Source organism: Panthera tigris, chromosome D2, assembly GCF_018350195.1.
Source record: "Panthera tigris isolate Pti1 chromosome D2, P.tigris_Pti1_mat1.1, whole genome shotgun sequence".
Classification (NCBI taxonomy): Eukaryota; Metazoa; Chordata; class Mammalia; order Carnivora; family Felidae; genus Panthera; species Panthera tigris.
Window position 1 is genome coordinate 43,293,087 of NC_056670.1, and position 15,879 is coordinate 43,308,965.

The window sequence follows — 15,879 nt, forward strand, 5'->3', positions numbered from 1 at the left end:
ACACAGAGACTGCTCAACAGATTTCTGGGGAGACTAGGCCAGGCCAAGAGCAGAGCTGGGTCCTGGTGGAGTGAGGGAGAAGTCCCTGGGCCACCAGAGTTAGACCTGAAGAGGACAAGAAAGGACAGTGTGTAGGCAGACGACACACCACTAGATGGTATAGAGATAAGAGGATATATTACTAGATATGCCTACGTGCAACTGGGTGGACTAGAGCTAGGTGATGTGTTACCGCATGTGCCTATGGGCTGTTAGATGATGGACAGCTAACAGATGGTCTCCTTACTTGCTGTGCTCATGCACTCTTAGATGATATAGAGCCAGATAATGAGTACCTGGATATGTGTATGTGCTTTTAGATGACATAGACCTAGGGGTGGTATCCCTGGCACACCTGTTACTCTAGACCAGGGGTCCTCAAACCTGTTCTGTAAAGGACCACATCATATCTATTTTAGGCTTTGGAGACGATATGGTCTCTGTTACAACTACTCAACTCTGTTGAAGTAGTAGGAAAGATACCACAGATAGTTTGTAAATGAAAGAACGTGTCTGTGTCCCAATAAAACTTCATTTACAAAAATAGGCAGTGGGCAAGATTTAGCCCATGGACTGTAATGTTGCTGACATCTGGTCTACTCTTTGCTCAGGTCTGGCAGGAGCAGGTGGCTGAGAAAAATGAAGGCAGCTTCTTTCCTCTTGAGGACCAGCAGGGTTGCTTTCCTAAGAGAAGGCTATTAAGGGACAAGCCTGAAAGGGACCCTGGAGTTATTTTCCTTACCCCTCCCATCGAGAAGTCCATGGAGGGTAACCAACTGATGGTACTGATGGCACCAACTACATTTCAGATTTATGTGTCTCTGCTCAGTCAAACAGTAAACAGATGACTCATTTAGGGACAACCCAGTATTTATTGAGACTTACTGGGTGCCAGGCAGGTCTGTTATAAAAACTGTATGCTGTGGGTTCTTAGTAAATAAATAAAACTTCCTTCCCCTTACAAATTCCTTCCTGTTCTCTTCACCAGGGCCTGGAAAGGGCTGCCCCCTCCTTGTCTGAGTGGCCACCAGCATGAAGGAAAGGGTCACAGAGGTGGGCAACCATGACATAATCCCTTTCCCTGGTTCTGATACTGTGGAAAAGTAATCACCTCTTGCTAAGCAATTTCCCACATAAATTGGTTTCAAGTCAGTAAAATCTGCAGCATTCCCAAGGAAAAAATAATCGCAGCTCTCTGAGGTTACCCTCCACACCAAGCTCCTTGACTTTAGTAGCAATTAGACATCACTCCACTACCAAGTACTCTCCAGAAATGGAGCCAGAGCCACCAAAGAGTAACTGGAAATTACAAGTGAGGTCATCCTCCCTTTGCTTAAGAAGTTTCTGGCAATGTCCCTTGGGGGTATCCCCTCCTCACCTTTACCAGGCTGCCTGTGCTGCACAGAAGCAGGCTCTCTTTGGCTGGATTTCTCCTTATAGCTCCTGAATTCAGGACATGAACCTCACTTGGGGCATGGTCATCCCCAGCCTGGTCTGCAGCAGGTGGGTGGGATTCACAAGGTTTCCAAAGCTGTAGCCTGGGGTTGGGGGGTGGGGTGGGGCTTGAGGGGCAGCTCCATAGGGGCAAGAGATGGGAAGAGTTTCAGGCAAGCATTTAGGTGCAGGAGCCCCCCCAAACAGGCACATGAAGAGGACCTGAGAGCAAATCTGAGCTCTCCTTCCAGTAAAAAATGCAGCACACTCCATTTTCTGACAATACCATAAACTTACTTTTATGACACTAGTTATAAAACCCTTAACATTTGTCTAGTGCTGGCAGTTCAGTTTTTTCTTAAAGATCCAAATGCAAGAGAGAGATTTGTGACCCCAAAGCTGGTTTGGGGTTTATAAAATGAAGGTGTCATAAAAGTAACACATCCTATGTACTGGAAAAAAATTAGATTCTGTGCCACGAAGCTATAGGCATTTATAAGGAATCCTTTATTTGCATCTTCCACTACTCACATTTTTTTACATTGTTTTATTCATGAGATAAGACCTTAAATATTACCAGAGGGTGAATGATTTCCAAAGTGCTAGCAATGGGCTAGGGGTAAGTAGGATGACAAGTAAATATTCCCCTGATGACCCATCTCCAGATTTATCACCCTCCAGAGGGCTCTATGGTGGTGTTTGCTGTCTTATGGTACACCGGGAACAACACTAGGCAGGTTTGGAGGCTTTCAGAGACAAAAGGGCCTGACATCTGTGGGAGCCAAACTCTCCCTGGCTTGGTCAGGACTCACTCATTTGGAAGGGAAGGGAGGTGCGCAAACTAGGATTAATCACCTGAACACTTGGGTCAGGACACCCATCCTTTTGTCCAGGAATGGCCCCTTTTTTAATTAACTCATTAGTTATTTATTATAATGAGAAATGAAAAAAAAATTAAAAAACCCCGTGAATCTAAAGCTAACGCTGACCTTGACTTGCGATTCAACCATTTGCTTTTCTCCTCCCTGTTGCTCTGCCTCTCCCATCTATATGAACCACTATCATGAATTCTGTATTTTATCATTACTTTCGATGTGTGTATGCGTGTGTTTTATACATTTTACATGGGTATTAAGTCGTATGTTGTTTTCTATTCATTGATCCATATGAAACTGCCTTGAACGCTTTTTCTGACTTAATGTTATTCTGCTAAGATTCATCCAAGGTATTACATGAAGCTGTAGTCCATTCATTTCATTGCAGGTCATATTTTTTTTATCTTGGTAAAGCTCATTTGGATGGTTTCCAGGGTTCTGACTATAAGCAATGCTACCCTGACCTTTCTCACTTCTGAAGTGCATGCAGGAGTTTCCTTTGGGTAGATACACAGGCGTGGTATCACTGGGTCATAGGGTATGTGGATGTTCTGTTTTATAAGAGAATAACAAACTCATTTCCAAAGTGGTTGTACTGGGTACACTCCCACCAGCAATTAACCACCTGTTACTCCCGTCCTCTCCACCACCTTTCATTTTATGCAGGTCTAATTGGTGTAAAATGATATACCTTTATGTTCTTGATTTGCATATCCTAGACCACTAATGATTTTGAATATCTCCTCCTATAATTACTGGCCATATGCATTCCCTCTTCTGTGAAAGGCCCGTGCAAGTCTTTTGCCCATTTTTCTGTTAAACTGTTTTAATTTTTCTTACTTTTATAAAAGTTCTTCCTCTCATCTTGATATTAATCCTACATTGGTGATAACACGTTGTAAATATCCTCTCCCAGTGTGCGACTTGTCTTTTTATTTTCTTTAAAGTGTCTTACGACAAATGGAAGTTTAATAAAGTCAAAAGTAGCCATCTTTTCTAAGAAGTACTTTTTGTAGCACTGTTGCAATGAATCTTCATAAAAATGCTATATGGATGGGAGTATTGGCTGTCTATGAGAGACAAAGAAAGCAGAGAGCGGAAACTCAAAGGCCATTTGGCCCAGGCCTTACATTCATAAAAAGCCTTAAGTCAACTTTGTATTCATTACTTCCAAATGAGGTCACCTACAACCACAGAGAGTCACTTATTAGGGATGAAGGAAGACCTGGCAGCTCGAGGTTAGAGTGCCATCCTTTGTAAATCACTAAAAACAAAGAGATTTTAATAAATCTCGTAAGCATGGGGATAGCATATTTACATTGCAGCCTATTATTTTTGTTAAGGTATCACTTGGTTCAACGTAAACATTCAAAATTTACCATAACATATAATTTTGAAAATTTTACCTTTTAAAAAAACTTTTTTTAATGTTTTTATTTATTTTTGAAGGAGAGAGAGACAGAGCATAAGTGGGGGAGGAGCAGAGAGAGAGGGAGACACAGAATCCGAAGCAGGCTCCAGGCTCCGAGTTGTCAGCACAGAGCCCGACGTGGGGCTCGAACTCACAAACCGTGAGATCATGACCTGAGCTGAAGTCAGACGCTTAACTGACTGAGCCACCCAGGCACCCCTGAATATTTTACCTTTCTAAGGAGACCTCCAAAGGGCCTCTCTCAACTCTGAGAGGTTCCAGACAGGAAGAGCAGTGTGCTCCATTCACATAGTTGGTTAGCACAGAGCTGGCATTCACACCCAAGTGTGTCAGGCTTCAGAGCCCAGACGCTTTCTACTGTTTCACGTGGCTAAATGACAAGGAGAAGCCATCATGAGCTAACTGCTCTGTGAGAACAGAAGGGAGAAGAGGAGATGTTGAGGCAGGGTGGAATGCCCGTCTGCTCAGAGGCAGGAGTCCTAGCCACAGGTGCACGTCTTTCTTACACCATTCACTAGGGACCTCCGGGACAGTAGGCACCGCATGTGAGGGCCACTGGATAGCAGGATACTACCACCAGTAGCATCCTTAGAGGACACCTGCCTTCATCCTACCACCTTCCTCCTCACTGACCCCTAGGGGCTTTGCAGCATACAGTGAGTAAATGCCAAACACAGCCTGGAACCCCAGGCATCAGGACCTAACTACGAGTGAGACCCCACATCTCTGATCCTCACCTGTACAATGGGATAACAATGATTAATTCAGGCCATTGTGGGCAATTAAATGAAATAAATGAGCAGAGTCTAACCCACTGCCGAAGAATGACGGTTGCTACTTTGTCCTTCTTCTCTCTGGCCCTGGCTTCCTTGCTCCCTGCTCTCTGTCAGTTTCCCCCACTATGGCCTCCATCCTAGGTTTGCTGCCCTCACCACCATCCCCTAAAAACACCTCTTTTCCAAAGCACAGTTCCACAGACAGGCCCAACTGGCCAGCCCTTGCTCTGGGCCTTCTGCCCCTTAGGTGTGGTCTTCCCCTTTCTAACCCCCAGCTGCCCACAGTGTGCTCACCCTCTCCTCAACCTTGTCCCTTCAGTCCCTCCACCTCTTAACTGGTCCTCAGCTTCTGCTTTTGCTGGGTGTTCTCGCTTGGGATGCGCAGGCTCCTCAGGGCTACCATCCTATGGGCCCATGAGGAAGGAGGTCCATATGTGGGGGCTTACTCTGCCTGCTCTTCACTGACCCTTTGGAAACTTAGAATATACTTAATGAGCAGCCCCTCTGCTTCTGTTGCCAAGAATGGGCATCTACCTAAAGAATGTGTGCATCTCCTATGGACACTCAGATGCCTGTGAGAAATTTCTATCAAACTGGCTGAAGATGATCACCCTGTAGATGACAGGGCTACTCAAAGGAGTTGCTCTGAGAAGGTGTCTCCTACCTTGGAGACGATGGTGCCCACAGCCAGTCATAGCACACATGTGGCTAGGTGGCCAGCTCTCACCTACCTTCCTGATGCCTTCCGAAGGGCTGGACACACAGTTGTCAGCCCCTCCGTTCTTGCTGATGGTCCTCCAGAGTTCAGCAAATGTGCTGTCTTGTTCCAGGGGGTTGGTGCCCTTGGCTCGGAAGTACTCATACACAGCAGAATCCCGGACGGTACCGTAAGACATATCAACTTGTTTGGAGAGGTCCTGGAATGTCCTGAAATGCAAAAAGGCAGTGGAGCATGTGTACATGTTGCACACTGCAGGGATATAAATGGGCTGTAAAGTCCTCCTGAGGACCGAGACCAGCTGTGGCCCGCTATCCACATTCATCGCCTCCAACTTCAAATAGCTCGAGTTTCTCAGCCCAGAGCATGACTTATCAGGGCCTAATTCTACCACAGTTATGTTTCTTCAGTGTAGATTAATTCAGTAAGGTTATTGAATACCTAAAACCAGGTCCTGTGCTGAGATCAAGGGGCAAAAGGATGAATAAGACATCACCCCTGCCCTCAAGGAGCTTCTAGTCTAGCCAGAGAAATATATAGACAGACAATCACAATATAGGAGACAGGGCAACACGGGAGGCTGGATACTAAAGGTCTCCAACTCCAATGCCTACGGCACAGGAAGGAAATACATGTTGGCAACATGGATGATGATGACTAGTCCCTGACACTTAGAACTGGTGTGGGCAGAGGCACACACTCAGGTGGTGCCAGTGAATACGCATGTCCCCTCCAAAACTTGTGGCTCTTCTAGAGTTCCACCCATTGTTGCACTTTAAGCATTACCCCTCAGTTTGCCTTCTAATAAAGAAAGAAAACTGGATTTTTATATGAATTCTCTTGATTTTTAGGTGCTATTATTGAAAGATGGTGGAGATAAATCAAAGCATTTCCAAGAGCCTTGGGTTTATTGTACATGAAGGAGAAGCAGGTAGTTCAAGTCAGGTGCATGTTGGAGGTGGAGAGTGCATCGGGAAGGCCCACCAGCAGATGTCTGAGCTAGGGGTCAAGGAGAGGCTTTCTTGGGGGTAGGAAAATAGACCAGGAAGGACCAATTGGCACGAAGCTCTCACTTGCCTTAAGTGAGCATCACCTGGTTCAGTGTGTTGAGAGAATGCCACATATAGAATAAACTGGCAAAAAAAAAAATCCCCAAATGCTTTGTGGTGAGCCAGCCTCTCTCTCCAGGCTCCAACTAAATCACTCTTTATTTCTCTTCTAGAAATCTGTTTCTCCTTTGTAACAACAAGGATCATCATCCCCACTTCTCCATGAGTCACCGTTTCCATGAGGAGATCCCATCTTCTCGACCTGATCTACCCAACCCTCCATCTTCTGGTCTCATCTCCAGCTGCTGCCCCTGCCTCCATGCAACTCCACAGCCAATGCTGAAACGAGAAATCCCACACAGTCCCCATCTATGGCACCAGACCATGGTGCTTCCTCAGCCTGGAACCCGTTTATCTCACTCATCCACCAGATATTCTTCTGCAGACACCCTGAAGATCTGGGTGCCTCCCTTCCCCATGTGAAGCCATCACCTCCCTGTGCCATCTCTATACTTTGTACAGTTTCTATGGCTGCATAATATCACTGTGATTTGAGAGAACAGCATCCCAGAGTGAGAGGAAGCAACATTTCTGGAGTCCAACCACCTGCCTTACCTCCTGTCTCCACCAGCACTGATACCGCAGGACTGGCAGGTTAGCTAAACTCTCTGTGCCTCAGTTTCCAAAACACTTAAAACAGGGCTAGAAGTAGAGCTCGTGGCAGAGGGCTACTGTTAAGACTAAGTGAAATAACGTGTGTTTAGCTTGTAAAGCAGCGCCTGACGCAAACTGAGTGGCCAGTAACTAGTAGCAATTATTCTGCATGGTAGACTATAGGAATCTGGAGAACTAGAGCTGAGGCAGCCTCCTTTTTACATCCATGGCACTGGATCCAGGGCGGACACCAGTCTTCACAACATGCACACAGAGGAGCCAAAAATGGGTGCTTCTTCCTGCTTTGGAGATGCACTCCATGGAGTTCCTTTAGGCCCTGCTACATGGCCCAGAAACAGAGCTCAGTGTTTGTTTCAATACATTACAGATGAAAGGAAACACAAAATAACAAATTCGATGAAGAAATCTTTCTAATTATTGTTCATTATTTATATCTAATTGAAGCAAGATGTTCCTTTGCTTGAAGGGCCCCAAGGGTTGTAACTCTGTCGTAATTTGCCTGTAATGAAAGGAAGGGGGGATCTTTTTTCCCACGTTTTTTATTTTTCTCATGGTAATACAAACAAACACAAGGCTTTGATGAATGGGAAACATCAAGATGAATTACACAGTTGAGTCTAAATACTGAACTGCTCTAAATTACTGCAGTTTCCATGAGTATGGAATGAATGCGTAACTGCCAAGGAGCTCAGCACTACTGTTCCATCCCCACATTTGAAATGGAGATTTTCTCTCGCCTCTTAGTATTTATTCATGACGGTGCCCCTGGCCAGAGGCTCAGGGATCATCTCTGGATGACAAGTAGGCAGCCCAAATGTTTATGGCTTCATGTCCATTTCTGTCCCAGTAGACCTCACTGCTCCCGCCCCCAAACACCACCTCCTTTTGCTGTGCCAGCCTCATGGCTCAGCCCCATGGCCTCCATATATCATCTTTCATAGCCATGAGTCCATGCAGAGGGATCTCTCCTATCTCAGATGCACACACACTCTTTCAAGGAAAGTTTCCAAGCTCACTAACATGCCCAGCACACAGTAGGTACTTCCACCATACTTCTGTGTAAATAACACTATCAAAACATTCAGAGGTTTAGGCAGGAGGACTCCACTCTTCATACACCAAAGCCATCATTTCCTTGGGGTACTCAGCCTCTCATCAGTTTTGAAAGGGGGAGGAATGAAAGAGTATAGGTGCAATGGGCCAACCAGGCTCCGAGCCAACACTGGCAGTCAGGGAAAGACAGATGTGCACATCAGATAGCACACCCATCTGAACAAGCAAGGGATGCTTAGCTTGGAGAAGGCATCACTAACACACTTAATTTAGCATGTTTCTCAAAGTAGTCTCTTCAGCAATGACTTCTAGAAAGGGTCCCTGCACCCTCAACACAGAGAGATGATCTGCCCATCACTGGTGCTATGTCTATAAACCTCAATCATGCATGCTGACAACTGGTTAGAGTCATTCAAGCAGTTGTCCCACCAACAGCTGCTGAATAGCCACTTGGTAAGGCACCGTGGCACACACAGCAAGGAATGAATGGCAGGCATCCTCATGGGGTTCACAGTGAGGGATGGGAGAATGGTCAGAGGAGTAAAACAGTAGTCACTAAACAACATGAGAGAGCTGACATAGAGCTCTGCATGGGGGACCCTGGAAGCAAAGGGGAGGTGCAGCTGGCTATGGCCAGAGTTAAGGAAAGGCTTCGTAGAAGAGAAAATGTTAACTGAGCCATGAAAGATGGGTAGAGGTAGCTAGATGGAGAATCAAGGGGTAAGGTGTTCCATTAAGACAAGATATGACCTGAGAAGGCCCTGGTGGCCCATCTGGAACACACACCATGCGGCAATTCATATCAGCTAACACAATGCAGTGTTGGAATCATGCAGATATGGGTGTGAATCCTGCCTGTGGATACCTTAGCTGTTTGAGGTAGACCAGTAGTTCTCGAAGAATGGTCCTCAGAGTCACAGCATCAGCATCACCCAGGGCCCTTGAAGAAATGCAAGTTCTTGGGCCTATCCCAGTACTACTGAATCAGAAACTTAGGGGTGGTACTCAGCAATCTATATACTTTTTCAGCCCTCCAGGTGAGTGTGGTGCATGTGCAGGCTTCAGAATCACCTACTGAGACCCTAGTTTTATTCACTCATACTTTTCTCACAAATTTGGTGAAGATTAAGGATCACAGACATAGGTCTGGTGCATGGTCAATGTTTAAAAATGGTGGCCCTTCTGTTAGGCTGTCAATAAGCAGTTCAAATGGTCAAAACAGAGAACAGTATAAAGGACTAATCAGGGTTGGGGCTGGGATGGTCACACCTGGATGGAAGCAACCGAGGACAGGCAGCTTTTTTAGACTTTTCTAGGTTCATGAGATTGAAGCCTGCCTTGGCATCTGCCCATTTGCCTTCCTAGTAAGAGGCCTGTGGTCGAGTTTCTTGCTTCCATGTTATTGCCAAGGTACATGCAAATTCCTCCTCATCAGCATCCAATGGGTTGCCTTGTGAACAGTACACATTTTAGGTACCCAAGATGCCTAGAGTGACAACCTGAGGAATTCTGAATCCAGAGTAAGCATGGAGACACCAAAACTCCTTTGGCAGGCCATATGGACCCTTGTTTTTGTGAACCATGATGGGAACTGCCTAGCAGAGGTTTTTCCCGAGAAATTAGTAAGTGCCTGGGTGAGGGAAGCTTCTGGGGCGGGATGTCTTTATTTATTTATTTTTATTGAAGTATAGTTGACGCACAATGTTACATTAGTTTCAGGTGTATGACATAGTGATTCAACAACTCTATGCATTAGGCTATGCTCACCACAGATGTAGCTACCACGTGACACCATATGGTTTTATAACACCATTGCCTGTATTATGGAAGGAAGTCTTTAAAAGAATCTTCGCCAGGCTGCCCTGTCTGGGTTTGCATTCACTAATGAAGTGCCACATTGCAAGCATGCACATTCTGCAGCTGACCCTGGCTCCCTGTAGTCTACTGCTTATCTCCTTACTTTTAACAACCTGTAGTGTTGGAATCCTTCCATGGCAAGGCTTAGCCTTTCCTCCAAGCCTACTTTTGAGCCCGTACCTTTCACTCAGTTGTGCCCTATGGAAACTGAGTTTGAGACCAATGGGAGATGCTTCTTTATATCTCCTGGCCTGGATGCTAATTTTGGGAGTCTCCCCTAGCTGAAAGCATAGCTGACTCCTACAAACACACCAGACTGCCTTGCAGAAAGACTTTGCAAACATCCTTTGTCTCTGAGAGCAGTTTCCTCCAAATAAACATGCACACGCACTTTCTGGAAGTCCCACAACATCTCCTTCAGCTGTGGCCAAGGACAGTCTACCCAGCTCGGCACCACCTCCCTCCCCATACCTTTCTCCATAAATCAATCTTACTATTTCCTAGATATGTTTTCATTAACAAAGAGATAAATGTGTTTGCCACATGAAAAAAATCAATAATACAGAATTTATAAATACATCTTTGCATGTTACAGAAATATTTATGTTAGCAATGGAGATAAATACACTTGTAACAGGAGCAGAATCAATATACAGTATATGTAAAACAGATTTTAACAGTTGTGGGCTTGCCATAATCACAGGCCTGGTAAATCTAAATCCCAAAGCCCTATTATTCTTCCTTAAAAAAGCAAAGAAAATAGTGGAGTGACCCAAAAGGCATGGGAGGGTGGGGACGCTCATCCTAATGTGAAGCTGCATGAACTAAAGCCCACAGATGCCTTGATGATCATCCCAGCAGCCTCCTTTTTCTATTGCTTTTGTTTGACTCTACAGGAGATGATGCTACCTGAGTCATTTGGGATGGCCTGGCTAGGTTTCCACAGGCTGCTTGCAGGACCAGTGCTCTCAACTCCCCACCATTTGTCTGCCCCTCCTCAGTCTCTTCACCAGGGCTTCCCCCTGTGCCTCCAGTCTCTCTGGTTCCTCTCTCATGCAGTGTTCTCCTACCCGAGGCTTTGCCACCTTTCCTGGTCTCTCCTCCCCCACACCTGGGGCCGTTAAGGTGGACAGGACCTCGGAAGAAGGCTGACATACTCTGAGATGCCTCTCAACCTTGGGCTCTGAAAGGCTTCACAGGTGTCTTCATGTTTCCACTGATTCATCCCAAAACACCTTTTCTAAGCATCTGCTTGTGTCGAGCACTGCTCTAGGTGAGGGATACAGCATGAACAACACCAAGTTCCCGCTTCTGGGGCATTTATGTGGTAGAGGTAGGGAGACAGAAACAAACATATGAACAACAACAAAAACAGATGGAATGCCAGGGTCAGCACGCTTTCTGGAAAGGGACAATTTTACATATGTGGGCAATAAGGGCCACATACGAATCTGTCACATATCCCTTGGTTTTTTGTTTTTTGTGTGTGTGTGTGTGTGTGTGTGTGTGTGTGTGTGTGTGTTTTAGAACACTAAAAATGTTTCAAAAAAGAAAAACAGTGTAGTTTGCAGGCTGCTGATGTGGCCTGTGGGGGCGTAGTCAGCAGACTTCCAATGTCATGTATCCAGTGATCAAAAGTACTATGAAGATTAATAAAGCAGAGTAAGAATTATGGAAAATAATGGAGGACGAGATTAGATCAAGGGTGTAGGGGGTGTTTTAGCCATTGGAGTTCACACTGAGGGCATGTACTTCTCCAGCACTTTGAGGGTGCCCTTGTGGGTGGGACAAGACCTGGAGAAGATGTGCCTTCCAAGAGCAGAGGCTGGCAGGCTGGAAATCTGTCTCCTCCTCAGGAACAGCACCCTCAACATTTGCCAGGGCCCATCATGGAAGCTTGGGGGAAGGTGAGGCGGGGGCATCACACACACTCTTTTGTATCCAGTCAGTCATGAGAGTGACTGCAGTTCTGAATCCCAGGTGGGGAACCCTCTGAGGACATTTAATGACCCATCAGGATGAGGGCGGTGTAGCTCATGACAGGAAGACACGCACTTATAGGATATAGAAGGCCACAAAGCCCTTCTTCAAATATGAGCCCTGGGGCCAGCCACACAGGGCCTGGCATGTACTGAGTACCCAGCAGAGCCACACTCCTCTCCCTCCCCAACCTTCCCTCCACACCGCTTTCTTTCCATATTCCATGTTTTTGAAGGCTATGGAAATAAAAAGATGCCCAAACTAAACTGCTAGGAAAAAATGTATTTGTATACAGCCGATCTGCATTCTGGTAAAAAGTAACCATTAATAAATGTAAATAAATGTAAGAATAAACACAGGGGGAATAAGCCCTGAACAGTTGTGAGATTTCCACTTTTTACAAATGTGTTTCTATAAAATTTGCGTTTTTAATTACATTGTAAACAGAACGCAAATCCTTAAAAATTAAAAATCCTTCTGCTACCTAAGTGACAGCTCTGGGCCTTGGGAACTTAACTGTGTGCTGTCCTTGTCCTCCGTGTCCACCCCCTCTGCCAACTGCCCAGCATGGTCCAGATCCACTGCGAGGAGAGGGGCTCCTCTCCTACCTCATCAAATACCTGCCCTTCTGGCTATGAGAAGCAGGCTCCAAGGGGCTCTGATAGTTGTATCTTCAGTCCCCAGAACAAGATGAAAATGCCCAGCCTAACCCAGAAAGGCCTGAGCCATCCTGAGAATCCAGAGCCCATTAGGACTGAGGCTCCCTCACCAAGGCAGTCTGAAATTTCCCTCATGGGTGCATCTTCTGGATTGAGCTCAGGTCTGGTACCCTGGCAGCCAAAGTTTCTGAAAGGAAGGCATATGTGGTCATGTGTTTCAGATTTGGGAAACTCAGTCTGTACCCTGTAAGTGAGCAGGGCTCAGTGACAGGTCCTGAGGGATGGGCTGTGACTGTCACCTCAGCCTGGGTCAGATGCTGCTGAGCCGGGTAGCAAACTGAGGCCCTGGCATGTGTCAGAGGCTGAACGTCCATATCCTCCACTAAGTCAAAACCAGGGCAATACCATTGGCAAAAGATGCTCAGTCTCGATGCCTCCTGCATTCCAGATCCATCGTCTCTAGCCTCTTCTCAGGCCTCCAAGCCTTCCCCTGGGCTCATTATCTGTCCACCATGCTGTGCCCTGCCTTCCTCATTGGACTAAAACCCACCCGCCCTCCAGGAATCATTTCAGCTGACATCTCCAGTAGGAAGAATAGATCCTCCTGGATCCAGGCCCCATTCTTGTGTTCCCAGGGTAGCCTATCTTTGCATCTACCCCTTTGGACTTCATGTGTCCATCAACATGTCTGCTCCCCACCTCAACAGTGAGCTCCCTTGGGGCTGGACTCTGTCCACGTCCAGATCCCTGTCACTCCACATATGGTCTAACAGACAACAGGTGCTGACTTTGTGTTTCCTGAAAGAATCAATTCTGGTTTAAAACAACTCTGTGCTTATAGCTGAATATGATGGAGAAAAAAAATCCAGGCTGGATACCAGCACAGTGATGGGTCTAACTTTAGAAGCACAACTGCTAACCTCAAGTAGACCCTCATGCAGCCTGGTGTGCTTCCAAACTCCCCTGCCCAATTCATCCTCTCACTCTCTTAGATGACTCTCAGACCATGACCCCACTTCCCATTTCTTAAGACAGTAGATGCAATCAGTAGAGAACTTTGCTTCTTTATAAAGAACTTTCTTTCCTAAAACCACTGAATACCTGCTGGCCCAACGTTTAAAATGGTGGTCAGTCCTTGCTCCTATTTCTGTCATACTGTGTCTATCTCCTGGAGCCCACACTTCCTTGCCTTCTCAAATACATTGCTCTTCCAGTTGTCACCTCTATCTCCAACATCATGAAATTGCCTCTCTCTACGGATCATTTCCATCAGCATGAAAACACATACATCTTCTATCTTTAAAAACAAAACAAAACAAAACAAAACAAAACAAAACAAAACCCCCAAAAACAAAAACTCGTTCTTTGAAATCATACCCTTCTCCAACCACTCTCCAGTTCTTCTGGAGAGTCATCTATGTTAAGAGTCTCCATTTCTCTGTTCCCATTTTTCATGAACCTACCTTGGTTAAGTTTTCATTTCAGCACTGAACTGAAGCTGTTTTTGTCAAAGTCATTGATGATCTCCCAAATACGGTGGCCATTTCCCACTCCACACTCTACCCCAACCAGCAGAATTTGACAAACTTGATCACTCTGTCCTTCCTGAAGACATTCCCTCATTTGGCTTCTGGACATCACTCTTAGTTCTCTCACCTTGCAAGTGCCTCCTTATTCCTCTCCTTTCTACTTCTTCTTCTCTTCCCACACTCTGAATCTTGGGGTGTCCCACGTGCAGCCAATAGATTCCCTCTCTTCTCTAGTGACATCCCTTTCCCCATGATTTGGTCAAGTCAGTTGGCTGTAAATACATCTATACATTGATGCCTCCAGTGGACCACCCCAGCCCTGACCCACCCCATTGACTCTAGGCAACTGCCCACACCTGACAGCTCCATCTGGATGGCTAATAGGTCCCTAGACAGAACACGTTCAAACCCAAGCTCTTGAATTGTGAACCCCAAAATCTACCAGCAAACCTGTTCTTCCTCTACTTTGTCCATCTCAGACAAACACTATTTTCTGAGATGCTGTGGATGAAAGCTTTGGAATCATTGCTGTTCCTCTCTTCCTTGCATATCTCACATATTAACTTAGCATATTTGCTCTCTTCTATCATCAAGAGAGATCCAGAAGCAGATGCTTTCTTATCACCTTCACCATGCACCACTCTGTGTCTTATGTGGATACTGAGATCATCTCCCTAATGGTCTCCCTGTCTCCACCTTTAACTCTACAATATTCCTCAAGGGAATAGGTGGAATGATCGTTTCAATATCTAAGTCAAATCATGTCACCTCTTCGTCCATAACCCTCCAATTGCTTCCTATCTCTCAAAGAAGCATCCAAATCCTCACAAGGTCTGAAAAGTCCCACATGGTCAGAACCCAACACCTCTGCTCTCACCACAATGGCTTCCCTGCCTTCCTGCCTTGGGATTTCTGTAGCTGTTTTCCCCTCAGCCTGATATACACTTCCCTCACATCTTTAATTGGCTCACTTTCTCAGTGTCTTGTGTCTCTGATCAAATGTCACCCTCTCTGTGAGGCCTTTGCTGACAACCCTATATAAAATACCACCCGTCTTAAATTATATGATAAAAGCAAAGAAATATATCACAGGCTTTTGAATGTCAGTTCTTCCCCTGGAATGGGACTTGGTTGTTTGGTTTATTGCTATATCACCAGTGCCTACAACTGCATGACCACACCATCCTGGTTTGCACAGGGCAGAGAGATTTCCTGGGACATAGGACTTTCAGTGCTAAAACTAGGTAAGTTCCAGCCAAATTGGGATAATTTGCCTCCCTACCTACAATACTGCCTGGCACTTAGTAGACACTCTAATAAACATGGGTTATTATGTGCATGAATAATATATTAGTGAATTCATTTTTATCACTTTCCAAATGTGTAGGTTGTATATTGTATTGGAAAGGTCTTTTTCTTGAGTTGACCAGTCTCCTTTCAGGACAGGTGTGGGCTAGTCATCTGCAGAGAAGCAGACATAGTGATGGCTTGAGAGTTTAAACAGAAGAACTGTAGCCTTGGGCCAGGAAACCCAGCACAGAGCTATGTGGTCAGAGCTATCCCAGGAACCAATCACCAAGGAGCTCAGGGATGGGGCCGGGTACTCCCCAGCCTTCCTCCTCAGGGTACTGAAGCTTCAAGATCCAGTTTCTTTGTGGATCTAATGGAAATCAGCATTGGCTGAGAGAATCCTCTTGAGCCTGAACCCTGCAAGCAGCAGCTGTCTGCTTACCCAGCTCCTATGCCCCTTGGGCTCAGTGGGAGCCCTGCACAAACAGCCCTGCCAGCCGGCCGTACCTCCAT

At 45.9% G+C, this 15,879-nt stretch overlaps 1 protein-coding gene across 1 annotated transcript in view; it reads right to left on the minus strand.

Annotated features, from left to right (window-relative positions):
* The window catches only part of GRID1 (glutamate ionotropic receptor delta type subunit 1), a 534,516-nt gene that overhangs the window by 34,863 nt on the left and 483,774 nt on the right, over positions 1-15,879 (minus strand). Inside the window, exon 11 of the mRNA XM_042960192.1 lies at positions 5,288-5,483. Coding sequence (XP_042816126.1) covers positions 5,288-5,483 — 196 coding nt within the window. The remainder of the gene's footprint in view (positions 1-5,287; positions 5,484-15,879) is intronic.